The sequence below is a fragment of the Chaetura pelagica genome, unplaced genomic scaffold, assembly GCF_000747805.2.
Source record: "Chaetura pelagica isolate M959 unplaced genomic scaffold, ChaPel_1.0 scaffold77, whole genome shotgun sequence".
NCBI classification, from domain to species: Eukaryota; Metazoa; Chordata; class Aves; order Apodiformes; family Apodidae; genus Chaetura; species Chaetura pelagica.
In genome coordinates this window covers 37,595-57,223 of record NW_009953937.1, presented here as the reverse complement: position 1 = coordinate 57,223, position 19,629 = coordinate 37,595, and the positions used below count along the sequence as shown (strand labels likewise).

The 19,629-nt window shown below is 40.1% G+C and overlaps 1 protein-coding gene across 1 annotated transcript in view; it reads right to left on the bottom strand.

Moving 5' to 3' along the window:
- NBAS (neuroblastoma amplified sequence) overlaps positions 1–19,629 on the bottom strand; it is a 149,054-nt gene that overhangs the window by 110,096 nt on the left and 19,329 nt on the right. Inside the window, exons 12-20 of the mRNA XM_010001742.1 lie at positions 18,945–19,008; positions 17,779–17,972; positions 16,174–16,431; positions 15,321–15,446; positions 13,860–14,011; positions 12,824–12,958; positions 11,958–12,036; positions 11,127–11,231; positions 10,717–10,853 (exon numbers count right to left, since the gene is read on the bottom strand). Of these exons, the coding sequence (XP_010000044.1) occupies positions 10,717–10,853; positions 11,127–11,231; positions 11,958–12,036; positions 12,824–12,958; positions 13,860–14,011; positions 15,321–15,446; positions 16,174–16,431; positions 17,779–17,972; positions 18,945–19,008 (1,250 nt within the window). The remainder of the gene's footprint in view (positions 1–10,716; positions 10,854–11,126; positions 11,232–11,957; positions 12,037–12,823; positions 12,959–13,859; positions 14,012–15,320; positions 15,447–16,173; positions 16,432–17,778; positions 17,973–18,944; positions 19,009–19,629) is intronic.

Genomic DNA, 19,629 nt, shown 5'->3' with positions numbered 1-19,629 from the left:
ACAAGAGAGATTTTGCCTGTGGTATTATCTGGACAAACACATATTCTACCATTACCATTAAAGATCTGCTACAAAAAATACCTTCTTACTGACCATACCTTTAATATAAATAAATAATTAATTAAAAAAAAAAAGAAAAAAAAAAAAAGAAAAAACACACTACAAGCTTTAAGATTTTTTACTGCTTCACAGTAGGTATTCTGACTTGATATGCTGCCATGGAAGACTGAAACGAGCAGAACCCTATGATCTCCACAGCTGAAAAACACCATAATTCTTCATGTTTTAGCACAAATCTTTGTACTGAACCCAACCAAGAGATGCACTGCTGTACTGACCTCCTCTATTAGGTTTAATGTGATTTTCTCACTACAGCTTTCCCCAGTGAAACATTCTCTAAATACTGAGGTTGAAGGAAAAATAAATCTGTTAGAAGTGTAAATTAAGAACAGCAAGGGCTATTACTAGAATGATTAGTTATGGCTTGCTGTTGTAGGCTAGTTATTTAAGCTGCATAAACCATTTCAAACTATGCAGAACAAACTAATGGGGAAGAGAAGAACCACAGAAATCCTGACATTTTTAGAAATAATAAACAAACCATGTACAAGGTACAGACATTAAAGTTTCAGCATACTGGAGCAATACACTATTTTAAATCTCATTTATTTTCTCCTGACCCTGGTAATGAACAGCAATAGCAATACAATATGGACAATCCCTATCCATAAATTAACAACTTCACAACCTTTCATCCCTTGAAGAGCAGCACTGTAACTCAGTAGCTTGAAAAGAAACAAGATTCCAACAATGAAATCAACTTCACAATATAGTAAGAGTCAAAACAAACTAAAAATCAGTAACTCCATCCAATTTAGCAACAACCATGAAGCAGACAGAATAAAGCAAGGCATGTCCATGCCAACTGCCCTCGACTCATGCACATTTCTCCCATAAGGGCAGCAAAGCCCTCCTTTCCTTCTTCTGTGTACCAACTATAATACCTCATGTTTTATCCACAGCAAATCCAGCCCTCCAAATGAAACATGCAGCAGAAATCCAGCAATCAATTGGCAGAGACAGATTTGAAGGCTATAAAAATCAAAAAAGAAAGGAAGGAAGGAATGTAAAACTGCTCATCCCTGTGTCTCAGCTACAGCAACATCTGCATTAAATTCCAATCAGTTGGACAAAACACTCCACAATTATCTTTAAAATTAGGCACTGTGTAGTAACATTACTGAAAAATAATTTTAAAAGAAAACTCCAAATTAACATTTAGCAACAGGAAAAAAGTAATTTTCTGATTTGGAAAGACTCATCATCAGTCCATGTATTTTGGGGACTGGAGGGGGGCTGCTGTGTTTTCCATTTAAGTCTTTGAAAACACAAGTTATCAATTACTTTAATTACTTTAAAGATTAATATTTAAAACTGCTTCATAACCTAACTTAATAAGGCCATATTTCAAATGTCATACACAAAGCTACCCATGCATGGTATACAATTCCAAAACTCAGACACACACACTCCTAATGTTCCCAATCCTCAGGATGAGACCTGAAGGGGAAAAAAGCCACAATTTACTGATCCAAGGCTGGACTGTCAAATACTACATTGAACATGTTCTTGATTAAGCTGCCACATCCTGCACACTTGCCATAGACATGGCAAAGCTGCACTCTGGAATTACAGATCTAATTAAGAAATTGTTTCTTAACTGATTCAGTAGCAGAAAAGGTTTATAATTAAAGCTGGCAAAGCCTGCAAGTTTTCTTAACTGACCTAAATATCAGGATGAATTCTCTGCTTCTTCCCTCTCATTAATCTTAACATTAAGAGTCACCTTCCTGATCCTGATAAACAATATTAGAAACTAAACAGTTTATGTTTTATGCATGTGAGGCAGGGAAGAAAAAGAGGTGCAGACATGCAAACATGCAGGGAAGTAGGGCTTCCATTGTTCTACCCTGCTTTTCTTTACAGCAGATGCAGCACACCCAGCTGCACGGGGGCACACCAGAACCACCACACTTGCCCTGCACACAACACAGGAGTCTCTGAGGGCTCGAGGTGGTGTTTGTGGCACACCCAGGTAGCTTGCTGTAGATGCAACACACACCCCATGCCGCTGCATCCAGCATTCCTCAGCCCCTCTGCTTCTGCTGCAACCACAGGCTGGAGAAGTGGGCCTGTGTGAACCTCATGAGGCTCAACAAGGCCAAGGGCAAGGTCCTGCAGTTGGGTAGGGGCAATACTCATTATCAGTACATGCTGAGGGATGGTGTGATGGAGAGCAGTCCTGCAAAAAGGGACTTGGGGTGATGGTGGTTGAAAAGCTGGACATGAGCAAACAACGTGCACTCGAGCACAGAGGGACAATCACATCCTGGGCTGCACCAAAAGGAGTGTGGCCAGCAGGGCTAGGGAGGGGATTCTGCCCCTCTGCTCTCATGAGACTCCATCCAGAGTACCGTATCCACTTCTGAAGCCCTCAGCACAGGAGAGACATGGACCTGCTGGAGTTGGTGCAGAGAAGGGCCACAAAGATGATGCAGTGCCTGGAGCAGCGCTGCTCTGGAGCCAGGCTGTGAGAGTTGGGGTGTTCAGCCTGGAGAAGAGAAGGCTCCAGGGAGACCTTAAGAGCACCTTTCAGTGCCTGAAGGGGCTCCAGGAAAGCTGGGGAGGGACTTTGGACAAGGCCAGGGAGTGAGAGGACAAAGGGAAATGGATTAAAACTGGAAGAGGGGAGATTTACTTGAGACATTAGGAAAAAGTTATTTAAAATGAGGGTGGTGGATCATTGGAACAGGTTGCCCAGAGAGGTGGTGGAGGCCCCATTCCTGAAGACATTCAAGATCAGGCTGGACAGGGCTTTGAGCAACCTGATCTAGTTGAAGAGGTCCCTGCTCACTGCAGGGGGGCTGGACCAGGTGACCTTTAAAGGTTCCTTTCAACCCAACGCATTTTATGAGTCTATGATTCTATCAGCTTTGCAGTTTTGTTCTGGAAACGGAACCCCCCCACCCCCAAGGTCAGAGACAGCAACATAGACTTAGTCCCCACAAACTCCAGCTGTGAGGCTAGATCACTGCAGGCACTGGGGCTGGTGGCTCCTGCCACACCACAGATCCTCACAACTCCTAGCGTAGGATTTTCATTTATTTCTTTTCCCAAGACACTGCTTCTCCCCACCCTTTCTCCTCTTTCTTTCCTTTCCTTCCACCAGTACAATAAATATGACTGGAGACCAGCGAATTGGCAGATTACAGAGGTATTCAACTCAATTTCTTCAAAAAGAACAGACTTGCCCTGTACTGCTCTTTTCACTCCATTATTTATGTAGGCTTGACAATTCTTCCCATTCTTCGCTTCAACAAAAGAGGTCCATGCTATTGTAGTTCCTGTGTCCTACCAACTACATTTATTCAAAGCTGCAGATTATTTTCCTCTCCAAGGACAGGCTTTCAAAAAAAAAGATCTAATTCAGTTTTGAGGTCAGAATCCAATTCTTTCTATTACCAATGGCAACTCATGGTTTTTTTCCCCTCCAAGTATGTCATCCACAAGCCTGTCTCCAAGGCTCATCTAGCTGAGAATTAGGAATTATAAAAATCTTTTCTCTTGCAAACTCGTGCACATCAAATACAGACTCCAAGGCAAAAGGCAATTCACCCAAACACACCTAGAAAACAACAGCTTCTTGTTGAAAGACATGGAGATTTTTAAGAGTAGGTCTGTTTTCTTTTCTAAAAATATTGTAAGAGTAGATGAAAGTTTGTTTTTCGTTGTTTTTTTTTTTAATCATGTATCATTTGTCTGAAAAAATACTGTTATAAACACTACTTCTGCACTTGAAAGCTTGTGTATTAAATACTGGAATAGTTCTGAACAAACTGCATTTAAGTGAGACACCAAGTCTTTTATCTGTTAGAGATGGGAAAGCTATACGTGAAAGATACTGAACTTTATGAAAAGCCAGTGTTTCCATCAAATGGTCTTGCTATCCACTCATCCTTTGAAGAAGGTATCTGATTCCAATTGTATTACATTTATTTTTTAAGTTACCTCTAATTTATGTTTTATGATACGAGTTATATAAAATCCTGAATCTTCAAATATTCTTTTCCCACTACTGACACTTGTACCTTTATTAGAGTTTATGATTTCCATATTTTACTGGAAGTACACTGTAAATTATTTTAGACTTCACATTCAAATTAGCACTTCCATAATGCCACTACATAAAGACGTGGAGGCATTAAAAGTAGACTATATAGAATCCCAGACTGGTTTGGGTTGAAAGGGACCTTAAAGATCATCTAGTTCCAACCCCCCTGCATGGGCAGGGACACCTTCCAGCAGCCCAGGCTGCTCCAAGCCCCATCCAACCTGCCCTTCAACCCTGCCAGGGATGGGGCAGCCACAGCTTCCCTGGGCAACCTGGGCCAGGGTCTCGCCACCCTCACAGCAAAGAATTTCCTCCTCATGTCTCACCTCAGGCTCCCCTCTTCCAGTTTTAATCCATTCCCCCTTGTCCTCTCACTACCAGCCCTTGTCCCAAGCCCCTCCCCAGCTTTCCTGGAGCCCCTTCAGGCACTGGAAGGTGCTCTTAGGGCTCCCTGGAGCCTTCTCTTCTCCAGGCTGGACACCCCAACTCTCTCATATAATGCATATACCTGTATATAATGCATGACTTGCAAAGGAAGTTTTAATGAATATTCTTTCTTAATTTAATCCAGTAACTCAATTGTCTAAAGCCTGTGTGTTCTCAGAGAGCAGTGGGGAAATGGGTCTTAGTTTATGTTGCTCTGCAATTCTTTTGGCTCTGAAACAGTTTTATTATGTCACAATTCTTCTATAAATGAGGATGAAACATAATAAAAAGCACATCCCAGATATGAAGTTCTCACCAGCTATGATACATATCACATTCTTCATATTGCATTAAAACATTCTTTTCTACCATTATAGTAGTTTTTTAGTGAATTAGTAAACACAAGTATATAATTGATAACATATTTTTAAGTTTCCTATTATTCCATATACTTTGTGATATAAAAGTGGTGGGCAGAGAGAAAAGCTTTTCATTTTCCAGTATCATCTACAGGACACGTGACAAATTGATCATGAGTGAAGTACAGATGGTGTCTAAACCAAAGTGCCAAAACCACCACACTGTTTGGGAAAATTGATCCACATAAGCTAGTGGAAAAGGTATGCCAGCTGCTTTTGGCTGCCACAGTAAACTATCCTTCAGAATTCCTGCTGTGCACACTGTGGTGACAGGTCTTTTGAAGCAACTCTGCCACCAGAGGAGAGAAGTTATACCTGATGTCACACAAACGAATGAAGCTGGTTTAATGATGTGGTTAACCTTTCATAGAGTTTGGGCTGAGGGGAACTTGCTTCTTTTCCCAACCTGACCTAGACTGAATGATCTAAACATCAGAAAAGTCAGCTAACAGTACCAAACTGCAGTCTAGGAGTTCACTGTGGGTTTTTTTATTGATGTATAAAAATTGAGAGGCAACAGCTTTCACAAAATCAAAAGGGGCTATTTTAAAGACACAGCTGAACTCTGAGGAAGATCAAAGCTGTTTGCCACCATCTAGTGAAAATCCTCCTTCAGGACTGTACAATTATAAACCACAATGAATGTTCAGGGAAGACATTTCATTCTGAACCCTGTTAAAAGGCAGCAAGCAGCCTTCCAACTGCAGTGAGCTGCTCCTGTTGCTTTCCCAGATCCTCACATACCTCAGATTGCAGAAGAGCTGCTCTTCCTCCAAATCACTGCTTTGCAACTCACATGGACCACAAGAACCTTCCCTGCTCCTACCAGAAGTCAATCCAGACACGAACACAAGTGGCACCATGACAATTTAATCTTTCCCTCAAAAGTTATTTTGTCTGCTTCATAGTAGAAGATAACATCTGGGTTTGGTTGTGTTGTTTTTTTTTCTTTTTTCCAAATACATCCTTGAAATATTATTAACTGCCTTGACCCCTCTCCTAAACTACTCTTCTTCTTCCCCTTCATGCCTTGACCCCTCTCCTAAACTACTCTTCTTCCCCTTCACGCAAAGAAACGCATATAAAACTTATGCCCTTCTTATTTCACTGTAACATTAAACAAATGAATTCTAACAAGAAAAACTGATCATGGGACTAATTATTTAAACATGAACACTTCTAAACTAAACTAAAAAAATAAGCAGTTCATCTTCAGGAGACAAAAAGCTATTATGCAAAAATGAGGACTATATATTAGAGTTCTGCAGACATTTAGTCAAACCTATTTACATACATATACCAAGAAGATACAGAGATGAAGCTGTAAGAGCTTTATGGAAACTGCAATGCCACAGGCAGCAGCTAAAAACCTAGCTCAGGGGAAGACATTATGAAAGTTAACTGCTTATGAACCTCTTAGCTTAATTGTGTAGTATTTATCTATTCATAGATGAGAGTCTGCTACGTGGAAATATTTAGGGTTTTAAACTTTCACCAAGTTTTTAAAAGACATTTCCATTCCCACCCCAATTCTTCAGGCAGAGTCCATTCACACTCTCCAGTAAAAAAATACTAAGCCACAACTGAAAACTAATATTTGAGAAAGTTAAGGAGTAAAAAAGAGAAACACATTAAAAATTGCTATCTTAGAGGGAAGATTTTTACAACTAGTGTAATGTGCAATATAGCAGACTTATGGCTGCTGAGGGAAATTCTGAATCAGACAGCTCCTATGAGTTTGAAATGTGATCAGCAGTGTTGCAATTAAATGTAGTAAAAAGGGTAAGAAAATTGAAAGACAAGGGAAAATACTCTGGTTGAGTATTTATAATGGTGTTAAGCTTTATTCTCCTCTGAGATCACCTTTAAAAACCTGAGGGCAAGAGCCTTAACTATAGACATGGGACACTAGATGCAGCTATTAAAACAGAGGTCAGAAAGAGCCACCATGAATACCTCAACTTTTACCACCTTCACTCTGTATTAACATATTAATTCTGTGTCTTTGAGAAGGATCAGGAATCCCAGTGACCAAAAGACAGCCCAGATTGAGCAGCCACCATTATCAAAGCAGCTGAGTACTATGAAAAAAAGTAAGGAAACATTACAAGCCCAGTTCTGCAAGAACAGGTTACTAAGTAATGTCAATCTACCACAAAAGCAGTTTCCAGCCAACAGGCACGTGGAGCCATCCATGCCATCTCAGTATTTTAGATTCCTTCTCAGCTGCAGGAGCTGTTGAGCTTGTATAACTCTCAGTCCTTCTCAAGAATCATGGATAACATCAGTCCTCTGCTCAGACAGCACAAACCTCCTGAACAGCTCTGAAAGAGACCCCTAAAGATGCTACTAAACATCTGCCAAAAATGAGAAACAAAAGAATATCTACCACTTTTGAATTTTTACAAGCAGATACAGGAAAAAAAACAAAAACCCCTTATATTTTCTAACAAAAACCCAAATTGTTCTACCTTTTGTTCCTCATTTCTTATGCCAGCTTTTCCATGACTCGTAAGATGTTAAATCTTTTGTGACACTGGCCTCTAAATGCCACTCTAATGTGAATGACATGTGCCAGTAACAAAAAAAAGCCAGCTGCTTTATGCCTACAGAAATGCCTTTCTATGACTAAGTACTTAGAATTTACTCTCTGCAGCTGAACTGGAGATGAAAGGAAAAGGCATTCATAATGCAACACTTACAAAACCATTTCTCACAGGTAATGAAATTCTTCAGACACAGCAGTACCACATGCCTCCACGTTGGTGGTAATGTACAGTGTGCTGTTGCCTCTCAATGCTTTTGCCTTGGCAATGGCCAGAGGTGCCTGTTTGTCCCACCTCACCCGTTCCATGCATGACCAAGGCAGCCTCTGCTACACAATCTCAAGTTTTCTCTCAGGTAGATCTGCCTAGAGATGGAGGAACTAAGAGAACACAAAGCAATGTGGGGAATTTCCTTAAAGATAGGTGTCAGCTCAGAGAGCTCCAGCTGGGAGCCAACCCTCTCACCACTTGAAGTGCTCAACATACATAGCCACAATACAGTCAATTCCCAGCAGTGCTTCATCCTACATACACACATAGGGTCACATATCAAGACCTACAATACAAACTACAGGGTTTTTTGCCTCCCAAAAAAATCTCTTCTGCCTTCTGAGCTGCATCCTGCTCAGCAAGAGGTCTGAGCTGCAGGAGGCCAAGCAGTGAAGGCATCAACAGGGCATGAACCAGGCATTCTTTAAACAAGGCCAGATAGAAATAAATGTAAGTAAAAATACAAATACGCCAAAATGTAACTACTCCGTCATGGAGTGGATCCATATTAGTGGTCTCATCAGACACACCACAGCATCCAGTTACTCTACTGGCATCTCTTGGTACAGACAATGATAGCCTTGAATTTTCAGAAAAACAGTGAACTCAGAGAAACACGTCATTCTGGCAGCTGAAAGTAGAAAACCTTTCTGATACTTCGTAACTGCAAGCCTGAAATTTAAAAAGGAAAACCAGACTAAGTTGTTTCCTGATTTAGAATCCTTTCCAAGATTTGTCTAGAGTCAAAGTTCCTGAGGACAGACTGAACCATTCTCACCCCTTATCCCAAGACCTCTGTAACTACAACCTGCACAAGCTGAAGGGAGAAACCAAGTTCTAATCCCACAGACATTTTTTCTGCCAACTGCAACACTGAGATTTAGATTTTTTCAATGTTTTTTCCTTTTGTTCAGAAGTTTGTAAGTTAAGAGTCAGTACTTGCAACTTTCTAATATTATGTGGGAATGAAAATTTCCTAAATTGTATCATAACTTTGTTCAACCAGTTAATTTAAGGCTCATTATGTCTGCATACTGTGTTCTATAGAGAAGTAAACTAGTAATTCTATTCATACTCATATCCCATTTAAAAAATAAAGGCCAAATAAACTCCCTTAACATAACAAAAAACTTCAATTCTTTTTGATTCATATGGATTCATTTTGATTCACATGACAAAAAAGTTGCCAGAACCTGAATCTACAAGGACTGGGGGGGGGAATACTCACCCCATTAAAAAAAAACAACTTTTTATAAGAAAATACATGTTACATTTTTATAAGTATATAAGATTTGTTCTCATCCCCATTTTGCAGTTGTCCAAAGACAGGTATTTCAAAGACATACAGTATTATCTGCAGCCTGAAAAAAAAGTGTGAACCTGCACTTACTTTGTTCTAGCACTGGAAAGTTCAGTCTGCCACAGGAATAAAGATTCAAACTATATCCATCCATTTTCCAACAGCAGAAAAAACTAAGTTCTTAACCCATAACTTCACACCTTTACCACTGGAACACTTATGCTTTTATTTTGACTGTCATTTTGCCTTTTGGCATGTAAGATTCTTAAGCAAACCAACCAAGCACAGCAACAAAAGAAAAGAACAAAACCAAGAACCAACCCTTCTGAAAGAAGGGGAACTTGTTAATGAACACCAACAAAATACCATAACCACACTGAAGAAGACTTTTCTACCCTCCTTCTCACACTGTAAATCTTCTGAAAACAAAAGAGAAAAAAGAGAACATATTTAACCACTTTTATAAATACTGCAAGTATTTCTCTTCATTGCCATAACTGTTACCTTAAAGAAAATAATAAAGCAAGTATTTTGACACTGTAACTAATTAAATGTGTTCCTAATACTACCACCACAATAAAAGGGCACTGCTAAGTATTAACTATTATGAAATAAAGACCAGATTCTGCTCAGAAAGGACATAAGTGGTAAGTATTACAAGCTAGGAAAAAATGTCAGGGGAATAACTTTATTAATTTAAAAAAAAACCTCTTCGACATGGAGAATTATCCAAATGGGACTGTTAAAACTTTGAAGTGAAAAATGTAACTATAATGCTGAAAGATTACAAATAAAAATTCTGTTAGCTACTCCAAAGCTGTCTCTCAAGTAAAGCTTCAAAGTCCTTCTGTAAAATATTAAATAAAGGCATCTTCCCAATTCTTTATAGGCACTGAACATGCTTCAAAACTAATTTAATAATTGACGTGTTTTTAGCTCTAGAAGCAAAAAATTCTTTTCATTAACACACAAAATATTATGATGTTCAAGGAAGACTCTCTTATGAAAATTTATATCAAATTGATAGTAAACTAACATTTTATGCTGACATTAACGAGTAGGAAAGTCTGGATTTGAAGCTATTCTCAATTTTACCTTAGCAAGCTGCATAGGAAGCAGTAACAAGAAGATTAATGATTTTGAAGTTACTGACTTTTTAGGTATTAAATTACATTATGAAACAAATTCAGAAAAAACATAATTGCTTCCAGTGAGCTACAACACTTGTGTTATTCATTTCCTAAAGCTGTTACTACAATACAATGACAGACTTGTATGTGGACCTGTACAAATTTGGGCAGTTTATGTCAGAAAAGGCCATGCTTCCTTTTATGTGTCATGAAGGCAAGAACATTTAAAGTCTCTACTTTCCTGATAATAACCAGGAGAGACCAAAAAGCTCCCATGAATGGCACAAAGTAAAACAAACTAAAGACTGATCAACTACACAAAAACAAATGTGCTCTCTTGATTCAAGGTAATAACCACCAACAGACTGCCATACATGGAAACCAATTTAAGTATTAACCTAAAAAAAATATATTTTTTTTTATTTTTAGTTACTATGTATTGATGCATCCTTACCAGGCTTCAGGCAACAAGAAAGCATATTCATGTGGTGAAGTAGTCTCTGGAAAATTGGAGAGAATCGCCTGTCTGTGTGGAAGTAAAGCTGATCCATGGAAAGTGAACAAAATTTCCAGGGCTCTGACATTGCTTTCCTAAAGAGCAAAACACTAAGTTGCACAACTAGCTTGAGACTGGTTTAGGCTGAAAATTAACACGATATGTTAGCTTAGGTCATGGAACAAACATTTAAATTTTCCATAGCAAGAAAGAAAATTAGCTCAGAGTCCCTGCATTTGTTTAATAACAATCACACACACACACCCCCACACACACTTGTTAAATTTCCACTGAGATTCAACCAAGTTCAAAATGAAGAAAAAATTCACTAACACAAAATTACATTCCAGCAAAAGAAGTACTCATACCCGGGCATAAGTTCTTGCTGAAAGTACAATATTCTGACTTCTGAACTTCTTGAAGAATTCACCATCATAGTGCTGTTCAGCTGCATGACGCCCTCCAAGGATTTCCTTCAAAAACAAAAGAAAACCCCAAAATTTATTAAAAAGTGGGATTTTATGCAAGGCTTAGAAAAGCATCAAAAAGCCAACAGATATCTTCATCTTAGCAGGGACAAGTATGAGATATATTTGGAAGAGTATGCTGTTGTTTTTGTTTCAGGAGGAAGAAAACAGATGTATTTTTGATTGATGAGCAAAGAGAACTCCCTGCCTTATTTTTGTGAGAGTTTAGACAACACTAGTTACAAAGAGATGTGGTAAAAGTAATTATATGATCAGTGCCCAATGGAAAGTTAAAAAGCTAAGCAAAATACAGTCTGACATTCCAAAAACTTTCAGTAACCTCATGAAGTCAGAGATTCATTAGAGAACCTGAAGAGAACATGCTAATTAGACTGAAAGAGTAACAGTAGCCCTGCCCCAACTCCACACCCTATGTTGGTGCATTAACCTCATTCCCTGCAGGTAGAGAATGCTCCAAGCAGCTCCTGCCCAGCTCCATCCCTACACCACAAGCTGCCATTTGCAGCAGTGAAGCAGGAGACACACGGTAACTTGTGCTGCTTGAACAGAAACCAGCTGAGCTTCCTCCCATGAGAGAGACCAGCATTTCAAGAAGACTCTAAGCATTAATACTACAATATATAACAAAGAAGATACAATGATGTGACCAAAAAAAGTTACAGGAATACCTATGGAAGGAGAACTCAAAAGAACTGTAGCCAGCCTGCTCACCTCATAGGTTTCAAGGCGGTCAAGGTAGGTTAGGAGCTTCAGCCTGCTGCGGCACAGTTCCTTCTGCTCCAGGGTCAGCCTGTGTTACAGACAAGAATTTCCACCCTTGGGATGGATACTGTACCTCATGTGCATATGAAGACAGCTGTTACACATATAACTGCCTCAGAATATATGACGGGAACCTTTTTACGCAATATTGCCCTCTACTCTGCCCTGGTGAGGCCACATCTGGAGAACCGGGACTAGTTCTGGGCTCCCCAGTTCAAGAGAGACAGGGAACTGCTAGAGAGAGTCCAGGGGAGGGTAACAAAGATGGCTGGGGGATTGGAGCATCTCCCTGATGAGGAAAGGCTGAGAGAGCTGGGGCTGTTCAGCCTGGAGAAGAGAAGGCTGAGGACAGACCTGATCAATGCCTACAGGTATCTCAGGGTGGGTGCAGGAGGATGGAGCCAGACTCTGCTCAGCAGTGCCCAGGGACAGGACGAGGGGCAACGGGCACAGGCTGGAACGTGGGAAGTGCCCCTGAAATATGAGGGGAAACTTCTTTACTCTGAGGGTGACAGAGCCCTGGGACAGGCTGCCCAGGGAGGGTGTGGAGCCCCCTTCTCTGGAGATATTCAGACCCCCTGGATGCAGCCCTGAGTGATGTGCTCCAGGGGATCCTGCTTTAGAGGGGAGTTGGGCTGGATGGTCTCTAGAGGTCTCTTCAACTCTGACAATTCTGTGATTCCATGATACTGGCAATTAAAATTCAAACCACTTTCCTATCAGGAATAACCTACATGAGAGTAATGACGTTCTTGCAATTGTGTAGTTAGAATAAACATAACTCTCAATAAAGCATGACCAAACATTTCATTTACTTTGAGAAGTTTACTGATAGTAGCAGTTCTTGATGCTTCTTGGCCTCTTTTTCCTTTCTAGTATCTGTTTCCTCATCTGATGACAAAAAGTCTTCATAGGGAATTTCAGTGTCCACCTCCCCTGGTAAGATAAATCTAAAGGACAAAACCAACAATGTAATGAATGTTGAGACAAACAAACAAAAATATATGATTAACTAATTACTGAATAAACACACTAACACAGCTTTCTGTTTCTGTCTTGACTAAAAAAATGAACTTGTGCAGGCAAGGGCAACAGTAAGTTTTGCTGCTATAAAGCAGCAGGCACTAATCACAAGCCAACAAGAGGCATAATCTCATTTCCAACCTTTCCTAAAACAAGATTAAAAAACAAAACAAAAGGACCCACCAACCACACAGCTATGACACTTGTTACAAGTTTCTAAATCCCACAGGTAGCACTGGCACTTGCAGCAGCTCTGCAGCACACAATGGTAACAAGGACTGAAGAAAAGAAGAGCAGCATGTTCTATTCCCACTACCAGAAACTGAACACAGCAGCAAATTGTCTACCCATGCCCTTCCCCTCTGATCCACTGTGTTTTGTTTCATTCCCCTCTCCGATGAACAACAGAAGATCATTAGAACAATTAAGAAATACAATAAAATGCATTATAGGAGTAGCTGCAACTTGCAAAAGAGGCAGTAGAAAGATTCTCACAGAAAATTCTTGACATCAAAAGTTCCACCTGACGGAGAAAATAAAAGGTATCCAGAAAAAAGCAAAAAGGCAGTAAAAAACAACCAACAATTTTACATTTGTAGGTGGTAAAATGAGAAAAGGTACCTTGTGGAAATCTTTCTAATAGTTTGGTTCAAAGCATTACCTTTCTATGTCCTTCAAAAGGTAGGACAAAGGTAGATCCTTCAAATCTTAACATTTTCATTAGTGCTTGATTAAAAAAATAAGACAAAAACTTTACCAAATAATTAGAAAATACTCCATCCATCATTCCTTAAAAAGGAAACAACAACAAAAATACTCTTCCCAAACCTGCCACCATCTTCTCCTTTTCCTATGGCCACAAGAGCCTCCAAGTCTGTGCCTTTCAAGCCATACTGAAGCAGCTTCTTGGCAGCATCCACATTCTCTGGAACTCTTTCCAAGCACTCATGAAGAACCCATGCACGCTTCCTAATTTTGCTCTGCCCAAGAAAAAGAGCACAGGCACAGTGTTACACACTTCAATCCAAAGCAGTGAAATCAGAGATGTTAATATCTTCTCATGTGTTTCTTCCACTTAAGGAACAGTCCAGTTAGCCTGATGACTGGCCATGTCGACACACAAAAGAGATGAAATAACTACCCCGTGAACATTAAGTTTACAGTTTTGTTTAGCAGTACATGGATTTAATTTTATGTAGTTAACACAATGGAACTAAGCTTCTCCTCATTGCTCTGCAAACAACTCTGGTGTCTAGGAAAAGAGAAGTCCAGTGCTCATCTGCAGAAAGCTAAACTGCACCCTGAAGGTAATGAATGATCCCAGCACACAATCCAACAAGACAATGGGAACCAACATAGGCAAAAACCCCTTTTTTCCCCTCAGAGTGTATGTGGTAGAAAAGAGAAATGACAAATGATTTTGCAGAACTTTCACAACAGGAACACAAGTTATTACTTGTTTTCCCTAATTAATACCACTCCTCCTTACACCAAACAAAATGTGATAGTTTTGGGCCAAATTGCAATTGTTATAAATTGAGTTTATTCCACAATAATACTTGAGTCATTTTCAGTATCAACCCCTTCACATGCCAGTAGGATTCTTTGTACAGAAAGAACACACCAGAGTCACAAAATATTGCTGGTCTTATTTGCTGATCTTCATCTGACATTACACAGCATATGGAGAACAGCTACTTGTAAAATCTGATCTTGACATTACATTATTATCTGACTTGGAAAAAAAATAGACATCTGTTGATTTTTTGGAAGACTGTACACTATAGTACCATTAGGTTTGGCACTTTTGACAATACTTGACTGCTGGGTTTGAAGTCTTTCTTCCAAGCCAAAAAAAGCCCCACATTGTATTCTACTGCAAAACTCCAGTTCTGGGTAGCACCCCATACTACAAACTTTGTTATCCAGCCTTGGCTGTATAGCTAGTGATACCAACTTCACCTTCCCACTTAATTTTCTAAAATAATTGGAAGTTATTTAAATGCTTTATATTTCCAATTATTATTCATTTGCCACGTTACTACTAACAGAAATTAGTAGATACGTTAAAGGAAAGATTTCCATGAACTGCCAAGGTCTCCTGATCAGGACCAGTTAAATTAACAAGATCACACTCTGTTCCACATGACATGAAGTTGAATTCACATGACACCTCTCCAAATTGCCACCAACTTCTATTGCATAAATTAAGAATGCAATTGAGATTCCTGTGAAGATAATGCAGCCATTCTGGTAAGAAAGCCTCCAAGTCACAAAACCCAAACCCACCAAGTAGTCTTGAATTGAAGCAACATTAACAGCCGACTTCCTCCACTGTCTTTGATACACAAGATCAGAATCGAGGCCATAAGCTTGAGCCAAAAACAAAGCTTCCCCATAGTCTTCATTATCAATCTAAAATGCAAACACATGAAAATGAAAGGCAACTGATTTCCATATTAAACAATCAATTATTAATTCTGTGTGCTGAAGCATGTTAAATAATTACTGTGGGTATGCTTAAGCAGGTGGGAAAGAGAAGACCTCAAGACAGGGATGAGTGAGACTCAGATCTAACAGAAACCTCTAGAAAATGAGAGATTTTTCCTCAAGGAAAAGAAAGAAGTTATTTAGGTAACTGGTATTACATCAACACTCCCTGGAAACTAACAGACTGGCTGGTTTACCATCAGAACGAGTGGCATGGCCTAGAATACTCTCTAAAGTACTCTCCAGAGTAGCCTTTTAAGAAGTATCCACCTCCACTAAGAGCCAGCCAAAGGGCTACTTTGTATGTATGCCTGAAAAAACATTTAAGTAAACTGCATTAAGATCAGAGCAGAAGTTAACCCATTCCCTGGCCAATAACAAGCTAAATTAAATTAATTCAATATATTTGCCAGGTCTTGCATTACTTGTAAATGCCCACATGAGGACACTTCCAAGTCTGAGCAAGCTAATGAGGCACAGTGTCTCCTCACTGACCTGCAAACATCATCTCACCTGAATTATTACAGTGCTGGTTTTAAACACTGATGCCTTAGATGAGTTAACACAGTACACTGTCAATCAAGAGACCTTTAGAACTATGTTCCTAAATCCCTGTGTCAATAAAGAATTTCACAAGTCCTTCTACACTCACCTTTCTCTGGTACAGCTCCTCTGGAGTCGTGGATCTCAAGCTGACAAGGCGGAAGTTCTTGGAAATGGTACGTGGCCGTTTCCGTGGCGGAGCGAATCGCTCCATCTCTGTCACAAAGTAAAGGCCTTGCTTTAGGTAGCTGAAGTACCTGTCCTTGGCAGAAGTTTCATCATCCGAGTCAGAGTCATCTTCGCCTTCATCTTCATCACCAGGCCTGCTCTCCAAGCGTAATCTTTTTGGAACGAGTTTTATCTCACACTGCAAAGAAAACAATTCTTAGGGGTAGAACACGAAGTGTCCACCTACTACATAGAATCATTAAGGTTGGAAAAGTCCTTCAAGATCATCAAGTCCAATTATCTGCTCTACAACCCCCGTGGCCACTGAACCATCTCCCAAAGCTCCACTTCCACCTGTTTTTTGACCACCTCCACCACCTCCTTGGGCAGCCTGTTCCAAGGCCTCACCCCTATTTCCGTGAAGAAATGTTTCCTAATACCCAGTCTGAACCTCCCCTGGTGCAGCTTGACCCCATTTACTCTTGTCCTACTGCTGGTCATTAGGGAGAAGAGCCCAACACCCTCCTCACCACAACCTCCTCTCAGGCAGGTGCAGAGGGCACTGAGGTCTCCCCTCAGCCCCCTCCTCTCCAGGCTGAACAGTCCCAGCTCCCTCAGCCTCTCCTCATCAGACCTGTTGTCCAGACCCCTCACCAGCTCTGCAGCCCCTCCATGTCCTTCCATCCTGCAGTGCCCAGAACTGCTCCCAGTGCTCAAGGTGCAGCCTCACCAAGGCTGAGCAGAGGGGCAGGATCACCTCCCTGTTCCTGCTGGCCACACTGCTCCTGATGCAGGCCAGGATGCTGGTGGCCTTCTTGGCCACCTGGGCACACACTGGCTCCTGTTCAGCTGCTGTCACCCAGCACCCCAGGTCCCTCTCTGCTGGGCAGCTCCAGCCACTCCTCCCCAAGCCTGTAGAGCTGCTGGGGGTTGTTGTGGCCCACATGCAAGACCTGAGTAAAGACCTGTTTCAGCATAAGCCTTAGGAAACAGTCCTTTTCTTTTTTGCAAAGAAAATACCTGATTAACATCTTAACCAAAATTATATTTTACTTCTTCCTGGAATCCTACTGCAGATGAATGAAAGCAGACCTCTTCCATGGCTTGGTCTTAAATTAAATGTGTTCCTCATTTCTCATAACAACAGTCCCTCTGTAAGAGGCCTCTGCTTCAAAACAGGAGAGGGATGCTTGCAGTGTTCTTCAAATGCACTAACACACAGAGCAGTGAAACACGTCAGTACAAACTGATTCCTGCAGCAAGATTCCTCTCATTAAGACCTGGCCTTCTAGGAGTTTTGACTCTAGTCTCCAGGATTTATTTGACAATTAAGTTTTTATTAAGACACCTGAATTGCAGCAAGTTCAGAATTTCCCTGCAATACCTACCTAGGGATAACAAAAGGGAATCACTTTTCCTATTACTAGAAATTTACATTTCTTTTAAACCATCCCCCCCCACACACAATACCTTTAGGATTACATACAGAAAAGCAAACTCTTCCTGCTGCATTCCGAACAGGTATCTGCCTGTGCACATTTCTCACCTCCAGGCTCAGAAAGCCTCCATCATGAGCTGAAGTGACCTGAGGAGAACTCTCAAACCACTCACAGGACTTTCCCAGCAGGTTTCTTAACGTCTTGACTGATGACACAGTCAATGCACCAGAGCAGCGAGCCAGGATGACAGAATTATCTGCCCACCAATTTACATCTATCAGTGGGTAATAGGATTCTTTATCTAAAATAAATAAATAAGAAAACATCATACAAAGAAAAAAAACATTATAAACACCAGATAAAAACAGAAGCGACTTTAATTATTAAGACACTTCATCTCATGGTCCAATTTAACAGACATTTGTTACCGTATATGCATCCTTGGTTCACTAAGTTGGCATTTTAGATTAATTATATATTACTAAATCAGTTCTGCATTAACTAAAGATGTTGAGGGGTAAAACACTTAATCTTGGACTTACTTTTAAAATATTGTTATTTATTATTGTTAAAAGAATTTACAGTAAAGTGATTTATTTGCACAAAACATGACAAATATTAGATATTTGATAAAGATCTGCTTCAATACCTCCCAAGCCATCCTTGACAAAATCTCCCTGTCAACAAACATAACACTGATGAAAATCAGAAAAGGTTACCCTGCTTTTGAGAACAAGTGAGAGCTATGAACAAGGCTCCTAGCACAGCCTACAAGACGAGGCAAATTCAGTCGAAGAAAATAAACCCCTTTTGTTTCAGAATTTCATACCAATCTCTTTAATTTATATTAGCTTTCAAGATTCATTAGACATTCATCGAAAGAAAAGATAAAGTTTAGGTTTTAGGCTGTGGACTCAATCATGGGTTCCCTATGAAACGATGTTGTGGCTTCTGATACAAGCTGAGACACTTGCTGAAGGTTCAGTATTCTGCAGAGTCACAATCACATGTTTAATACTACATGAAGTCCTGTACTAACTGAAATATCCTCTTATTTATGGTTTTGGCTACAAAACTATTCCTAAGAGAGGATTTTTGAAAAACCTACTGTGACATTCATTATCTGTGCCATGCTGCAAATCCCAACCATACATACCATTCCAGCAGCTATTCTACCCAAGATTTAATTAAGCATTTTCAGATCTTTGGATATTTGTGTAAATGCTTTTAGCTACACAGTTGTATAAAATAATGACCCAACTGTACCTCATACCTTTTATTTTCTTCCTTTTCTCACTAGAAATTCTCCAGTCTGGGTTGATCTCATCGTAACCTGGCTGGAAAAAAAAAGTGCAAAAGAAAAAGAGGATTAAATGCAAGTAACACAAACAATCTGTGTATTTAATCTCTAACTGGCCCACTCATTTTTCAATGAAGATGCTTCTGCATAAAGTCCAACTTTTCCTGAACATAAAACACACAGCTCCTATGGTGACACTGTGCTTTCCTCTAAAATGTTAAATTTAACCAAAACCAAAGCAAAACAGACTGCTGGATTCCTAAAACACCTGATCAGAAAACAAGATATGCCACCAGACCTGGGCTAGGCAGCATTAAAAAGTAAACATACCTTAAAGATTTCTGCAATAAAGCCTCTTCAAGACACAGAAGCCCAGCAAGTGTTCATATCTATACACAGAACTACAAGTGTAGAAAAGAAGAATCTCCAAAACAGTCCTCCTGTTTGCTCTGCATAGTGCACCTGAGCACCAGCCCAGAACAGTGGTAGTTACTGGGGTTACTTTTGTTATCACAAAGCCTCTTTCAACACTAGTGCAGCAGGAGAAGCAGCAGGATTTAATGATGCACTGTATCATGTAAAATTGGTGAGCTCTCACTGCCTTGTCTCTTTTAACTCTTTTGGGTGCCATTAAATACATGGGAAATACACAGACAGC